The sequence below is a fragment of the Capsicum annuum genome, chromosome 8 (assembly GCF_002878395.1).
Source record: "Capsicum annuum cultivar UCD-10X-F1 chromosome 8, UCD10Xv1.1, whole genome shotgun sequence".
NCBI lineage: Eukaryota > Viridiplantae > Streptophyta > Magnoliopsida > Solanales > Solanaceae > Capsicum > Capsicum annuum.
The window spans coordinates 160,075,584-160,092,330 of record NC_061118.1 but is presented as its reverse complement, the minus strand read 5'-3'; the positions used below and the strand labels follow the sequence as shown (position 1 = coordinate 160,092,330).

Here is a 16,747-nt window from a genome sequence, read left to right as displayed (position 1 = left end):
ATTGTCCAAATTAACACTATTGAGAATCTTGTGAAAATATTAAATAACTTTTCGTTTGATATGTTATATATAGCTACGAAAGAAGAAAAAAGTTTTACTTAGTTTTGTTTGATAATTAAATAACTTGTAAGAAAAAAAAACAAAAAATTCAAAGCCCACGTGAATGGATTGGGCTAAATTACATGTTAGCCCATTAGATTGGTGTAAGTTGAGTTAAAGATCTTCAGTACACAGCAAGAAGGCAAACAAAAGCATACATTGGGTTCAGGGAACCAACTCTTCCTTCTTATGAAGGATTCAAATAGAATCAAGATTGGCTTCTACTCAAAGCCCAACTACTTTTTGGGCAGGGTTGAACAAATTGCTCATTTAGCAGTTCAATTCGTTACTTGAGCCGAGGGTCTTTTGAAAACACCCTTTCTACCTCCCCAAAATAGTGGTTAGGTCTGCATACACTTCTACCCTCCCCAGACTTCACTAAATATGTTGTGTCGATTCCATCCATTTTGGCCAGCCAACACCAAACCCCTATTGTAAGCTCAAAACACCTCATAAATTATGCTTTTGATTAGCCACAATCATTTCAAGCACTGGTGGCATAGTTTACACAGTGAAGGATCACGATCTATACATTACAGCATATATTCAAACATTTTCTTTGAGCGTTAGATTCTGTATTGTAAGAACTTAACCATGTACCGGGTAAATATGGAAAGATACTGAACAACCAGCCCAATTGGTAACTACAACAACAAACAACAATATCACAACTTGCTAAAAATGTTGCCCTTAAATTACATCAGTTGAAAACAGTACATTGATTTAGCCAACAACGATGAAGGAAATATACTCGCCAAGTACTTCAGATTACAGATAAAATAGAGGACCATAAAGAAAAGGAAAAAGGAAGTATCCAACAAAACTTGGTTTTCCCAGCCTCTACTGAAAAACCAATTGCTTTTCGATGATCAACACGATAATGACCATGATGGCAAAGTCTTTAATCATTTCAAACCCAATGCAAACGACAGTTTTGGCCTCGATTTGTTCTTTCCCAACAATTTCATTTGTTTTGCACGCTCTTCCTCCTCTTGTTGTTTCTTCCTTCGCAAAGCCTCTTCTTTCTGTCTTTGGAGCTCTTCCAGTTCTCTATAACGGTGTTCTTCCTTCATTTGCTGCTCCAAAGCTTCTCTTCTCTGAGCTTCTTCCACCTTTCGCCTTTTCTCTTCAAGCATTCTTTCCAACTCTTCTTTCTCTTTTCGAGCTTGTTCCTGCATGAACAATAAAAGAGAGTCCCTTTTCACCGTCAATACAAATTAAATTCAATGAAGAATGTGGCGGCCGAGCAGGCCAGTATAAGTTCAAGAAAATTAAAACCATGATCATGCCAAAACAATTAGGTCAAATCATGCGGTCACCAGCCTTCCCCAGCCTCCAAACCCCTCGTTGTAGTGCCCTGTAGTGTTCCAATCATTTCTTTTATAATGGGATTATTAGCAGAGTGACCATTATCATTATAGCAGGCTCATGATAGATGGAACGAAGAACCATCAGTGCACTACTTTCTTTTATGACAGGATGATCATCCAGACACCATCTTGGAAGCACAAACATTGCAGCAGAAAATATGACTCAAGAGAATATGAAACTTGTTATCCAGGGCAGTAAACATGTAACTGCTAATATAGCAAAAAAGACCAAGACATGGGGGAAACAGATAATTAAGCAAAAATAACTTGCCTCCTTTTGTTTTGACTCAATAAGAGCAGATTCCTTCTCTTTTTCAAGTTGAGCAGCAACTTCATTGACAAGCTTCTTTCTACCTTCTTCTAGTCGCCTTCGAATTTCAAGCTTGATCTCCTCCGTGTTCAAGCTTTCATCAACTTTTCTCTTAATTGCATCTTCAACTCTTTTTGCAGTTTCTTCTTCTATTAATTTCAGTTCTGCTTCCTCTTGACGCCTAAGAGAAAAGGAGCAAAAATTAGACACGGGATAAACATTACTGCCGAGAGCAAAGACTCCTTTTACGTTCCCCAGATTCATAAAATAAAGGAAGAACTAACTTGCAAAGTATTTCCCATTTTCCTCCTTAATGTATAACTAAAGGAACAACAGACTGACCTCCATGTTGAAATATGCACTAAATATACATGGTAATGCTTTATAGCATACCTCTACCTGAATTCTGTCCAAACAAATGAGAATCAAAACTGGTGAATAGTAGATAAACGAGGCACCCAATTGATCATCAAAATTAACAAGTGGAATATAGCAGTAACTTCCTTCAAATAAGCCTGTGGAGAAGAATGTCAAATAACCTGTAGCAGTTCTTAAAGCTAATCACCAAAATACTTGAAGCTTTATGACAAGTAGAATTGTCAACAGAAAAACGTCTACTCCTCAACAGATTATCAAAATAGCCAAAACGTCAGCTTAAATAGTCAGAAATGGTGACAAAAGGAAGTCTAAGACCAGCTTGTTCAAGATTCAGATTAGAGCATAACAGGAATACAGAAACTTGTTCCAAGCCCACTTGAAATTGACAAGACGTTTGAAGCAAATGGCTACAAACCATCATCCATTTACTCTAAAGAATGTGCAAGATTAATCTTGTCAACTGTTCCTTATTACCAAGTATATTCATGATCATGCCTATCCTATTAACTTTTGTGGGGTTGGTTATGAATATGATGTTTTAGCAAATGCATGTAACATTTGTCCTTGCAGTTACCACATCTGTTGGATGTAATGAAGGACAGCTAAGACTATTGTTAGGCAGCACAGCGGAATAACCAAACAAAGATCAAGATGCAAAGGTTGCCTCTCTTTTTCTTTATCGGTCTCAAATCATTTCAAAAACAGCTGAACCAATTAAAAGCCATAACTTATTACATGCAGCAATCTTGCTGTATGTTGTGCAGCTTGGTCATCCAGCTGCATTCTTTGCATTATACTGTCTTATAACAAGTGTTATAGCAACTGGCAATCCACTTTCAACATAGACAGATTCAACTCCATCAACCCTATAGCCATTTACCTATGATGAGAAATAAAAAGGAAAGAAGAGCGTAATGGAACCCAGATCATTAGGCATAGCTAAAGAGCTCAGGCAAACAGCACTTTTATATCTTCATTTTTTTAGGGGTTTTTAGGGGTATTGGTTCACGAAATTCTTTTACTCTGGGAGGAACACTACTGCCTTTATGTTGAATTACAAGATAGGGAGGTTAAATAAAAATGTACCGCATACAATCTTTACAATAACAGCAGATACATACATTACACAACATTTCCACTTGACCATATTCTAAAATATCTACCACTCGATACTCGAAGAGCAGGTTTATTTTAGAGCTGAGCTTTCATGAACAGGAAAAATCCTCTCATTTTCAGACAGTGGAGTAAAGCACCACAATTTCAACCATTCGATCCTAAATCTACATCACCATCAGGCTCATAACAAAAATATTTCAATTAAGGAACTGAAATTCTGATCTGTAATCTCCAAAGGTTAGCCCATTAGAACTAATCGAAAAAATCCTCCAATGACCTCAATGTAAACATTTCAAAATAAAAAAAAATGAAAAGTTTTACAACTACAGCGGTACCTTTTCTTCTCCTCTTCATCAAGTCTATTTTTTTCACTGCTATCCTTTTGCTCTTTCGATCCGATACTTGAACCAGGTGATTTACCAATAGGAGACAATGACTTACTCCCACTTCTTTGTCTCCTATGGTTCCTCGGAGAGCGACTCTTATGACGTCTGGTGGCTGGAGAACGACTTTTGCGGCGCCTTGGGGACGATGAACGACTTCGTCTTCTGTATAACAATGTTTAACATTTAAACAACATATATTGGCACCAGATAACATGAAAAAACCCTGACATACTAACCAGTCCTCCGAATCAATTAGATACTAAAGCATGTACAGTTACCTCATGAATTGCAAAGAATAAACTCGAGCTCCGTCTTTTATCATAGGAACAGCTAATATCACAATCGAGCAACCAATGGACACTCACCAGCACCCATGACCTGCTTGCTTCCCAAGAAGGGAAGCAATTACTTCTTTTATTTCCTCAATGAAGAACATAGTTTGCGCCAGGTATTACATTTAGGTTTCTATTTATTAACTCTACTCATTAGGATGATGCGTATCTTCAGAATTGCAGTCTGACCGAGGACTAAAATTTGCAGCTGACCAGCACAAACACCAGCTTACAATACAACACATTACAGCAAGAATCACAAGGAATTTAACTATGGTCATCACAAGTATTGAAAACTCTTAGTAGAAGCAACAAGCCAATTTTGACAAGTACATAACTTGATTTTGTTCAAATCCACCAACTCATAAAACAGAGAACTAGTGGATTTTGATGAGCAAATACCAATCTGAACAAAATGAAGTCAATAGTGGCAGAAGAAGCACGAAAACATCTGCACCCCCTATGTCCTCGGGGGAGAAATATCCAATGAAAGAAACTGAACAAATGAAATGAAAATTGAGGCATTTTGTCAAAAGAAGGGTTAAAGTTCTGAAACTTAGTATCACCCGACAGTAGGCGGACAACTTAGTGCTATACGAATTCTCCAATCACTAGAAGTTCCTCTTAAAGTCTTTAAAATACAAGCAAAAACAATCAATCATCAATCCCGCCACATCTTATACCAACATTGTCACTACGAAATCCTAAAATCCTTTTTGAGCAAGGCAGCAAGTCCATCCAATAAATGGCAGATAAAAACCAACAGTTTTCAAGAATCAAACACGTAGACATTGCCTGAACAAACTGTAACTGAATCAGCAAACACATGTGAGCTTTATTAGAATAAAACAACAAATCCTTGTACATAAAACATACAAATCAGAGACATCAACACAAGGGTCAAATCCATAAATCAATTTAAGCAAATGGGTATCACCTGCTATACGAATAAGGAGATCTGCTTCTATCTCTCCTGCTTCTGCGGCTATGTCTGCGCACCACAGGCGATGAGGGTGACCGCGAATATCTCCTCCTATATGCTGGCGACTTCGATCTAGACCTTGAAATATCCCTATCCCTACCTCTACCCATCTCTTCCTCAACTACTTAAATAACAAAACCCCACAAATTCACCTGCAATAAGTATAGTCAGAACCCATATGTGTAACCTCAGTCCAACAAAAATACAAAGAACAAGCTTCACAGACCACACCCCACAACAATTCCATAAACAATTATAACTTTAGACCAAACCACATCAACAATAATAACAATAACAAGAATCAAAACCCACCTACCCAAAACAAGTTGAAAAAATAAAAGAACCAATAAAATAATAATAATCGATTGAAGAAGACATATTGGGGGTGAAGGGAAAGGTGAAAATTACCAGTTACAACAAAGAAAAGATGGATCTTTCCGTGGTCATAACGATTGAAAAACGTGTAAATAAACCCTACAAAAATGGAAGGTACTAAAGAAATAGACGGATATTTTAGTGGGTCTATTATTTTCCTTTGTTTTTTTTTTTGAGGGTCGAATGATTTTGAAGGTATACAAAAATGGGTGTTTGTTGAGAGAGATATGATGAGAATGGAGTCTCTTGCAAAGGAAGATTGAAAAGAAATTGAAATACTTAACAATTAGTATGAATTATAATGGAAAATAAACCCCTAATTCCGAGGAAAGATTGTTTCAATCCAATCCAAATTCTATCTTCTTTTTTTTTAATTCTTTGATCGTCCTATTTTATTTTCTTAAAATATAATCACTTTTTATTAAATATTTATCTTATTTATGTTTCAGGTTCACAGAAATTGAGTCTTCAAGAACAATTACTGTTAAAGGTTAAGATGAAAAATAAAATTAATTCTATATAAATTTTAAAAAAAAAAATCATAAAAATGAAAAAAGGGTAGTGTGTACGTTAACTTAACTAGTACTACTTACTATCAAAATGTCTTTGGGTGGATGTTGAATGGACAACAAAGATGAACTAAGATGAAGAAGCATATTTCCTTTTAAATGTACCTTGTCACTATGTAACAAAATGCTTCATCTTAAGTTTTTTCACTGTATTAGTTAATAGTTTAGATGGGTTTTGCTAGTTTGATTTTTATCTTTGGTTGATAGAAGAAGATATATCTACGTTGACATTAGATGCTACATTAATCGATTTGGGTCAAATCTTGAACTTGCAGTTGAAAAATATACCTCCAGAAAAATGTTAAAAGGTTATCTCTTCTCTACTCAGTTTTGATGAGCAATTTTTTTAAGGTTGTATCCAATCAAATAATTGAGCACATGCAAATTGACTCAAACACTACACACGTATTGGAGTCCGTCCCAAACCATTTGGCACCCACGCCGTACGCAAAGCTCTCAAGGCTGGCATAGATTTCTTTCTTACACCAGCCAAACAAAGCTACTATACAACAACATACCAGTGTAATACCACAAGTGTGTTCTGGTTGGTAAGAGAGTGGTGTGTACGCAACCTTACCCCGCCTACCTTGTCAAGGTAGAGGCAAAGCCTACTATATCAGTTTGAAAAAAATTTGTTGAAGATTAATTTAACATGGTAGCAAAGATGTTTACAAATACAAAACATCCAGAGCAAATTCTTTGAACAGGCAATCTTGGGAAAACAATAAAATTATACACTGGCAAAGATAATCACTCTCTGTGACATCCAAAAGTTTCAATTGTACATGGCCCAACATCCATGCCAGTTTACAGAAATGCATCCTTCTCAAGTAGCTTAAGGACGTCCTGCTGGTTGTTGAGTTTGGCAACATCAATTGGCGTCTTTCCGTCCAAGTTTTGAAGAGTTCTACACGAATAAAGAAAAGCTTTCACTTCGACTTGCATGTGCTAAGCATATAATGTTTCATTAAAACTAGTTTATCGGATGAGAAACTAAAGCATAACGAGACATGTGGGGCGAAAACAACATAATGGTAGAAAAGCAAAACATACACGGCAGCTCCATTCTCTAGCAGCAGTGCTACACATTCCTTCCTACCATATCCAGCAGCATAGTGAAGAGCAGTATTCTTGTTCTTGTCCAATGCATCAACCTTTGCCCCAGCTTCAACAAGGATCTGAGCACACTTCACCTGAAATAAATAAAATAAAGACCACTTTTAACTCTGAAAAAATTTGATGAAACATTGGCTTATTCCAATGGTAATATACTCTCAAATAACATGTAATCAACCTTTTACCTCCTACCTCGACAATGTGGATACTGAAAAAAAAGAACATATTCTTTTTTCTGATTGATGAGTGCTGGTAAAATGATGCAGTTATTGTGCCCCTCAACCCAACCCGGAAAAGTATAATGCTTTTTTCAGTACCAAAAGTAAACCAGAAAAAGTATACAATGCTTTCCTCATTCTCAATCTGGAGCAATCACTTACCAAAACAGTTTTCTAAGAAAAAAACAAGATAGCATAACTCTCTAACGCTATTATTGTTATTCCATCTTTTTTTTTTTGGTTTTTATTACATCTTTTTATATTGTTTTTTTTTTTAATTCTGAACCGGGGGTCTATCAGAAACAGCCTTCTCTACTTCTTCTGAGGTAGTGATATGGGCTGCGTAACACTCTACCCTCCCTACACCTCACTTTGTGGGATTACAGTGGGTATGTTTCTAACTTCTAGCGTAACTCTATTCCAAACCTATGCCATCAACTGTGGCTACACGCCAGTACAGCAAAACTTCTAAAACTGGCAAAACTGCTTCTGTTCAGACTTATATTGCTAAAACTAAAACCAGACGGAAAAGAACCTATTTACCATCAAAGTGAAAAGGTAAGTTTGAGGATCGAATTTCATCAACGGAAATGAAAGCTTTCAGATTAATAAAAATGGTCAGAACTGAATGAAAAAAGTGAATATAAAAGAGTTCCAAAGAACACAAATTCTAAAGGAGAAGTAATTGATGCATCAGAAAGAATTAATTCCCCTGAAAGGAAGCTTCGAAACTTTGATTGATCCATAAGAAAGACAACTAGGATCACCTAGAAAGCTAAAAATATATAAGCGGGCAAACTGAAACATATTTGTGTACATGAAGATACTGAAGGTCCTAAATGAAACTTCTTACCTCGCCATATCCACAAGCAAAATGCAATGCTGTCCTTCCTTCTGAATCTTCTTCATCTTTGTCAGCACCAGTAGCTAGTGCAGCCTTCAAGCCCTAAAATCCAAATTAAAGCAATTATGTATTTAGATGGGCATTAATGAAGTCTCTGATGTGATCATAGGTATAATTCAAATTTAAGGAAGAAGATATTGACACAAAATTGCTTGCTGATAGAAGAAAAAATGAACAGGATCTTTCATAGTAAAAGCACATAGAAAAATAAGAGAAAAGAAAGTGCTATTCACCAAACTGTACTAATAATGTTCACATCAAAGGGATCAGTGTATTTAAGGAACTCATCTTGCACAAGCGGTGTTGACAGCAGGGTAATTTCAGCCAAGGGGAAGGATTTTGAATAAGTAAACGTTTCTGAACAAAATTGCAAAATAAAACTACCACAGCCCTACGTTTAAGCCCCCAACAACAAAAGGAAGATGAATTTAAAAATCACCTCTGCATCACCAACACTAGCACACTGATGAACAATAGATTCATCTTCATTTGCCTCTTCTGTTTCATCTGTCCCAGGTACCTCAGATGAGGTAGCACCCTCTCCTGCAGCAGCAAAACCCATTGCTTCACCAATCTTCTTCAGAACATCTTGATCGTTCCAATACCTGAAAAGGGGAAGGAAAAGATCAACCATTACAGTTGTATTACACCTAACAGAGAAGGCAAAAATACCCCCAGAAAAAAGCTGCAGATAGTAAAGATCAAGGACCAAAGAGCAGAACGTAAAATTCAGTAAAGCTACAGTTATTTACTTGTGATTCACTCGTCAAAAGGTAGAGAATTACAGTGAAATTGCAAAACAACTGATGATGCTAAAACAACTGATGGAACAAGAATAAGCTGCTGTTCTCGGTCTACTTTCCCCTAAAACTCTTTTTTTTTTACCTTTTCTCACAAGAACAACCAAAAAGAACCCCCTGCAAACTTCTTCCTGTCTGCTGCTGCTGCAGATAGATCAATCAAAGGAAATTCTTTTATATATTCTCTTAATTTCTAAATATCAGGAAGCACTGTCGTTCATATCAACTAGATGTCTCACACACAACCCACACAGATACACCTCAAGCCAGAATCTTAGCAAATTGAACTATTACATGTTTATTTTATAACCATTGCAGACGAAAGCTTTCCTGCAAAATAAGTATTCATGGCAGTCCGTTCATTTTAGAAGTTAAAATGCGATAAGGAAAAAGTTTGAATACATTCTGCGAAGGTTGGATTGTTGCATAGATTCATTTAAATTAGCTAGTGAAGTCCCATGCTTAATAAAGTATGGGATATCACTAAAGTTCTAATTGAACAGAAGTGAGAGAGAGAGCATAGTTAACAATCAGAACAAATAGGAGATATGACCTCATCATTGCAGCTGGTCCTCCGCTCTCTATCTCTTCCAAGATTGGTTTCAGTGATGGGTCTTCTTTAATACGCGCCATCCGTTCTTCAAGTTGCTCCTTCTGAGCAGGGTTTGACAAACTCTCAAGCATGCCAGACATAGATGGATCCTGAAATAAAAAAAAAGTAAAGAGATCATTTACCAATCACTCAAATAAGAATCATTTTTCATTAAGAAATCCAGAGTCTCATACAACAGGAAGCAAAAACGCACCTGCATCAATGCATTACCAAGCCGCTCAGCCATGGTCATAAACTGAGGATTTTGCATAACCTGTTGCATTGTAGAGTAGTATTGTTGGCTATCAAAGTTGGGGACACTTTCTTCCACTGCTGCACCTTGAAAGGTCTTCTGAAGCTGCTCTGCCATCTGATTAAATGCAGGGTCTTTTGCTATCTGCTCAGCTAGTTCTTTGATACTTGGGTCCTATAAAAATAATTCGAAGTTTATCAATCAACAAAAAACAAAACGACAAGAAAAGCAGCAAAACTAAAAGTATTATTGGTTGCAAGTTGATGGTAAATTGACTCTTTTCTATTTTCATTACTAAATTATAACTTTAAGAGGTTATCACCAAGTGCTGGAGCTTTGTTTTTGCATCTAAGCAGTTATAAGTCACTCATACTTGTACATCTCCAACACCATGTATTCAACCAAAATGAGATTACACGTGTAATTATTTTTACTATTTAAAATATTTGAAACGCAACAAAACTTTTACTCTGCATAGAAATGTGTATGTACATTAAGTAGTCCAGACATGGCTGAGAAATCAAAGGGATTTTGGACCCCAGCTCCAGCTGCAGCAGTAGAGGCGGTTCTCCCTTCTCCTGATGGTGCTTCTGTGGAGGAAGACTCAGCAGATTTTTTATTCTCAGCTGCCACAGGCTTCTCATCTGAAAAGAAATTGAACTTTCTTCAAACTGGTGTTACACATAGCAAATTCTTTTTCTAACAAAAAGAACTCAATATCAAGAGAACTTTCTAGGGCACTTGATGCTATAAAGTTTCATCTTTGATAGGAGGTACAACAAGCTGTATAGCTGAGAATACCAGTAATGTGATAATTCCAATTCATGCGAAAATATAAAATACACAAAATCTATACAAAATGATGTGCCAAGAAAATGATAGACAGCAGGCAAAAGATGATATCAAATTTTAGCAAGAACCAACATCTACACAACCACAACTATTGTGCCTGGCATCCTGATCCTGACCAACAGATAGATGAAAGCGCACACATGCATATACCAGTTTGGACTGAGGGATTATTCATTACACGCATGAATAATATCTGATTAACTAATTAGAAAGAACATCAAAGCACCAATAAAGAGAGTAGTATTATTGGAGGTTGAGACATGCTTTCCAACCAATTGTGTAGGAATATCAGCTCAGTTTGTCGAGGTGCCTATTAATCAATCATTTTTTAAATGACCGTGGTGTCCAGACTATCTTTTACGCACCTCGACTAATTCCAAGGGATACCTGTCACATCCCACCAGAAACAGGTGACAAGGCTAGGACATATGGAAAGAAATCACCTAGTGGTTTTGGTCTCTGGGATTTGAACCTGAGACCTCATGGAACCCACTTCATTGACCACTAGCCACACTCTTGGGTGCCTTTCTAGTCAATCATAGGTAGCACCGTTTTTGCTTGATTCTACAGCATCCAAATAGACCTAACTTTTCACAAGATTGCTTCTTCATTCGGCAATTCTAATCACAGTGCTTTTATAAGATCACTACAAGCAACATTTCCAACACAAGTCCTTGTCCTCCCAGTGAAATTCCACAAGTCAATCCGATTAAATAACTAAAATAGCACATGTCAATGTAATCATCCCACTTCCAGCCACATACTTCATCCCATTTAAACAATTGGAACCTCATTAATTAAGTTCATACATGTATTGTGTATCCACATACAAATATCCAAAATAAACATTCAATATTACATCAATCAACCAGAAAAGTCACAAAATTATACCTTTTGATGCAGTAGGCAAAGCCTTCTCTCCCTGAAAAATAAACAGATAAATTACACCAACATAAACCAAAAGCGAACAAAAAAACAAAAACCCCAGAAAGCTAAAACACAAAAATATCACAAGGAACCAAAAAATCAATAATTAATAATACAAAATCAAGATTTGAAAATCTCAAAACCCCAAATCTAAAAATCCAATCTTTAATCAACAGAACAATTTAATAACACAAAACAAGATTAGATTTGAATGAAAACATAATCAAGAAAGTAGGGATGCACCTCAGACATGGCTACAGAAGAAGTTAAAAAAAAAAAAGTGGGAGTTTATCTTGGGGTTTGGGAGATTTGGGGGTACAGGAAATCAAAGGCAAAAGGGTTTTTTGTGATAATGATAAATAGGACAGATGTACTTCGTCTTCTTGTTCAAAATAATCAACAAAACCTTTTTCCTTTTTCTATTTTATTTTATTTTACTTTTTTTTGGTTATCCTATGATTTATAAATCAGTGGGCCAGATTAATCTTGAAATGAATGGCACCGATATGCTTTCCTCAGATTCTTCGGTTCCTTTGGGCTTTTGGAGAATCCGTAACAATTTTGTGCTACCAAATTAAAGAGCATCAAACTATATCATATATTTTTAAAAATATTAAATTATACTTTAACTTACAAAAATTATGAATTATGCATAAATATTTTTAATGAAAGGCAGTTGACGACGTTAAATTTTTTAAAAAGTGCATAATTCATAATTTTTGTAAGTTATTCATTTTTATTTTAATATAACTCACAAAAATTATAAGTATGCATTCTTATTTTAATATAACTCATAATTTTTATGAATTATGCATTTTATCAACTCACAAAAATTGTGAGTTATGTGTTAAAGAATAAAGCATTTTCCTTTTTCAATCTTCACTTTAGCGATTGAGATTCAAAATTTCAAAGAACCTTACCCAATTTCAACTGGTCCCCCCTCCTTGTTCATTGATTGTGCTTCGTATAGTTTCCAAGTATGTGAATTTTATTTTAAAACATATAATAAATCGTAGTGTACCCAAATTCATAGTCAAAATTAAGTGTTTTGACTCTCGTACTTTGAACTATTTTACATAAATTAAGATAAAAGAGAGTAGATTTTGAACTCAACAACAACAATAACATATATATCAAGTGTAGTTACACGAGTGAGCTTCAGGAAGAATAGAATATATGTAAATTTTATCCCATTCGTAAAGATTGTGAACCCAACAAGGTAAATTAGTTGTGATAGGATCCTGAACTTGAATCTATATATAACATCCAAATTTTAAATTTGCTTATGTTTAAATTGATGTGAAGTTATAGTTATTGTTTGGGATATAAATTAATTAATTAATTCATGTCCAAGTTTTTCTAATATAAAATTAGGGCCAAAAAGAAAATAAGAAATTTATCTTTAAATCAGTTGTCGCGAGTTTGAATTCTATTGAATATAAGATTGTCTTTGTTAGTGAGCTTTAATCCCCATTATAAGACTTTATGAAACAAATTCAAATTTAATCAGGTCAACAATATATTCAGTGTAATTTCATAAAGTCGGATTTTAACAGAATAGAATGTACTCAGATCTTATCTCTATTTCAAATATGATGTAGATAGGTTGTTTCTGAATTACTTCCAACTCAGGATAATAACATGCTAGAAAATTTAAACAATGCCTAATACGAATATCGAATATCCAAAAGAATACATAAATCTTAACTATACAAAATTAATTCATGTCCAGGCACAATCGATGGACACAATCGATGGACAAGGAGGAGGGGGGGGGGGGGGGAGACCAGTTGAAATTGGGTAGGGTTCTTTTAAATTTTGAATCTCAATCGCTAAAGTGAAGATTGGGAAAGGGAAAATCTTTATTCTTTAACACATAACTCACAAAAATTGTGAGTTATGTTAAAATAAAAATGCATAACTCGCAATTTTTGTGATTTATGTTAAAATAAATTTTTGTGATTTATGTTAAAATAAAATGAATAACTCACAAATTTTGTGAGTTATGTTAAAATAAGAATGAATAACTCACAAAAATTGTGAGTTATGCATTTTTTTAAAAATTTAACGTCGTCAATTGTCTTCCATTAAAAATATTTGTGCATAACTCACAATTTTTATGAGTTAAGCATAGTTTGGTATTTTTTTAAATATATGATATAGTTTGGTGCGTTTTTTTAGTTTGGTGGCATAGAATAGTTCCGAATTCACTTTTGGATATTAGGCCCTTCTTTGTCAAATGTCTAAAGGTAAAAGAGGGTGAAAATTGGGCGTGTTGGTCACTTTTTTTGGATATATTATTCGAAGTTAATAAAAGAATTAACTTAAACAGCCGTTCGTTCGATTCTTTAAATCACGAATAGCTTGGGTATAAATTCGTGTATAATCAGTATATAATTTGTTTATGTCATTTAAGGAAAGTAGATAATAAATATAATTGGCTATTTGTGTAAAGATTTGAAATTTAAAGTTTATGAGTTTATACAGTGACCTCAAGTATCTGATGACATTTCCATACAAGAACGGACCGAATAAATCGTAAACTATTTAATTCACGTGAATTTGTAATCAATACTATCGTTCCGCCTATATATAGAACGACGTGTATATATATGCACTAATTGTTTATTGTAAGTCTAACTTTCAAACAGCCTTTGTAAATTTCACCCCAATACAACCACGCTTTTATAAGTATATATATATTTATTATGAGAAGTCACTCATTACTTTCCAAGCCCTATAAAAGTAAAACAATACAATACTCCACTGATTAACTTATAACATAACCAACCACATTCTCAAGTCACAACATACATATGCTTAATGTGATCTTTTTATCTGCCAAGCTTCTCTATCTTCATGGTTTCTTGGAATTGATCTTGGCATAGGTCTTGAAGTGAAAGTTGAGAAAAAGTGCTAAAAGTGAGACATTAAAACTGAAAGTGAAGAACCAAACACCAATGCCAGAGCACCCAAACTCACTAGTCAAGTGATAATACATCACTGACCCCAAACACACAAAGCAAAACATGAACTGTCCAATTTGTACATCAGTCACCAATTTCTTCCACCTTGGCCTTTTTCCAATAGAACACAGGAAATAATAAGCATACATTAGTACGTGAACCGAAGCATTAGTCATCACCCCAGCATGCAGCATGGACAGGCCAGTTGAAACACCAACATAACAAAAGAGTGGCACCAGTGCATGGTGGTACACGTGGAGGAACGAGAGTCGTCGAGATCTCGAGCTACTTAGTAGGATCAAAAGGGTGTCCAAAAATTCAAGAATCTTGGAAAGATAAAACACGTAGCCCCAAAAAACTATGGGTCCTCGTGTAAGGACCATATTTTCATAATTTAACCTGTTGTAACAGATGAGCCATGACCAGTCATGGACGTAGGCGGCCATCTCGTGGAGGACCGAGAGGCCGCAGCCCACGGCCATGATAAGCGAAAGGATACATAGGATGAGGCTGTGGGTGGCAGTGATACGACGGAGGGTGGCGGCGGAGACGGTGGGGAGGAGTGTTGGGAAACGGAGAGATAGTACAGTGAAAAACAAGTACACAGACACTGATACGATGGGAAATAACAAGGCGGCACCAAAAGTTTGTCCATGCTTAAACTCGAATTGACTGATAATTGGGTGGCCAACTAGCCAATAGTGGACTATGGAGTAAACATCCTCCATTATTTTTTAATTTATTATGAGATGGAGAGATCGATGTTGTAGTCATTATGGACAAGCTAAGGAAACTATATATATATATATAAGGGTGTGTTGGATCAAGGAGAACCCTCAGGCGTTCATAGCAAACAACATTAATATAGGAAAGAGACTTACTACCACTTTATGTTTTGCTTAAATGTGTTATTCCAATTATGTTAGTACATTTAACACAGAGAGCAGTTGGAGCCAAACCTTTTTGCTGTTGCTGTTGCTCCTTTAAAGTTGCCTAATTATGTACATTGTACCATTACAGACTCCGATGTGATTTGTTTAAGTTCATTAATTTGAGCAGTAGGTGTTTACTGCACTTATCCACTAATTACTGTATGTAATGTAATTTAAATCTAACTCTAGTTGCATTGGATGGTACGGTACGTGTGGCAGAAGCGAAGGTGTTTTTTCGGTTTAATAAAACAAAGCACCTAGCTAGAGGGCTAGCTCCCAAAAATTAGGTAAAGCTACAGCAATTAATTAATCTAAAAATTATACAAATACACTTTTCAATATTACAAAACTTAATTAATTGGTTCATTTGTCATACCGCCAACATAAATGTGAAGGAGAAGAAACAACAGAAGTTAGGACGAGGATAAATATATGGTAAAAAGGGTGAACTATGCTGTTTGATAAAATTAAAAAGGATTTAAATGTACTTTTTCCATCATATTTTCATCAGTTCAAATATAATTCATTCAATCATTATACTTTTCAATTATAGTGGATGGAATGGGTTATATATGGAGTTGGATTCTTAAAAAAATACGGTAAGGTACTTGAAATTATATATGGGATAAATCATTCAATTCTGTAACCTTTAATCAAAATTAAGGATAGATTTATGTCAAAATATAATTTATTCTTAACACAATCATTGTCCACCGAACCCAACCTTCATCTACATATGTAACGAACCACTAGGCCATCATCATAGTCCTAAAACTATACAAGTCCCCGACGACGTGACCACTTCAAGTTTCCCTCATCGAGCTAGAGCGAGTGTGCCCGAATTCTTTGCTGACACGCTAGTTTCGCCCCATACATCCATACAAGCAGTGGCGGGCGGAGACAGAATTTTCACTGAGGGGTTCAGAAGTAAATGTAAGGACTAGACGAAGGGAGTTCAACATCTACTCTATCTACATAAAAATATTTTTGATCATATAAAAATAGTATAATATTTCGAACCGAACCCCTAAATTGTATGTAGATCCGCCACTGCATCCAAGCTGTGATGAGCTACTTATTATTTTGATTGCTTTTTATTTTTTTCACATGTTTTACACTTAGAAATGATAATTGACGACGGACACAATTATTGTTTTTTATGTTTTTCACGTTTTTTACAACTTAGAAAAGAGAATTGAGGACAGACACAATTATGTTTTTTATGTTTTTCACATTATCGTATCAGATTTAATGCATATTGTAATATTGA

The 16,747-nt window shown here is 35.3% G+C and overlaps 3 protein-coding genes across 5 annotated transcripts; all 3 read right to left on the bottom strand.

The window, feature by feature from the left end:
• Window positions 1-771: 771 nt before the first annotated feature.
• LOC107839937 (uncharacterized protein At1g10890) lies at window positions 772-5,756 on the bottom strand. Of its 3 annotated transcripts, none has more exons than XM_016683605.2 (5): window positions 5,382-5,756; window positions 4,929-5,125; window positions 3,609-3,821; window positions 1,741-1,960; window positions 772-1,271 (listed from the first exon to the last, which is right to left on the bottom strand). In XM_016683605.2, exons 2-5 carry the CDS (start codon window positions 5,081-5,083, stop codon window positions 1,005-1,007), a joined length of 855 nt encoding a protein of 284 aa, XP_016539091.2. In that variant the 5' UTR covers window positions 5,084-5,125; window positions 5,382-5,756; the 3' UTR covers window positions 772-1,004. The 3 variants fall into 3 exon arrangements, with proteins under 3 accessions (XP_016539091.2, XP_016539094.2, XP_016539095.2); XM_016683608.2 differs by having other exon boundaries at window positions 3,938-5,125; window positions 5,382-5,752; XM_016683609.2 differs by lacking the exon at window positions 5,382-5,756 and adding an exon at window positions 3,938-4,037 and having other exon boundaries at window positions 4,929-5,066.
• Window positions 5,757-6,537: 781 nt separating this feature from the next.
• On the bottom strand, window positions 6,538-12,145 carry LOC107839936 (ankyrin repeat domain-containing protein 2B). Its single transcript, XM_016683604.2, has 9 exons — window positions 11,823-12,145; window positions 11,544-11,574; window positions 10,293-10,444; window positions 9,762-9,974; window positions 9,509-9,657; window positions 8,595-8,760; window positions 8,105-8,197; window positions 6,971-7,110; window positions 6,538-6,824 (listed from the first exon to the last, which is right to left on the bottom strand). The coding sequence occupies exons 1-9, from the start codon at window positions 11,829-11,831 to the stop codon at window positions 6,725-6,727; spliced, it is 1,053 nt and encodes a 350-aa protein (XP_016539090.2). The 5' UTR covers window positions 11,832-12,145; the 3' UTR covers window positions 6,538-6,724.
• Window positions 12,146-14,220: 2,075 nt separating this feature from the next.
• LOC107879879 (putative elongation of fatty acids protein DDB_G0272012) lies at window positions 14,221-15,332 on the bottom strand. Its single transcript, XM_016726810.2, has one exon. The coding sequence runs from the start codon at window positions 15,271-15,273 to the stop codon at window positions 14,437-14,439; it is 837 nt and encodes a 278-aa protein (XP_016582296.1). The 5' UTR covers window positions 15,274-15,332; the 3' UTR covers window positions 14,221-14,436.
• Window positions 15,333-16,747: the final 1,415 nt, after the last annotated feature.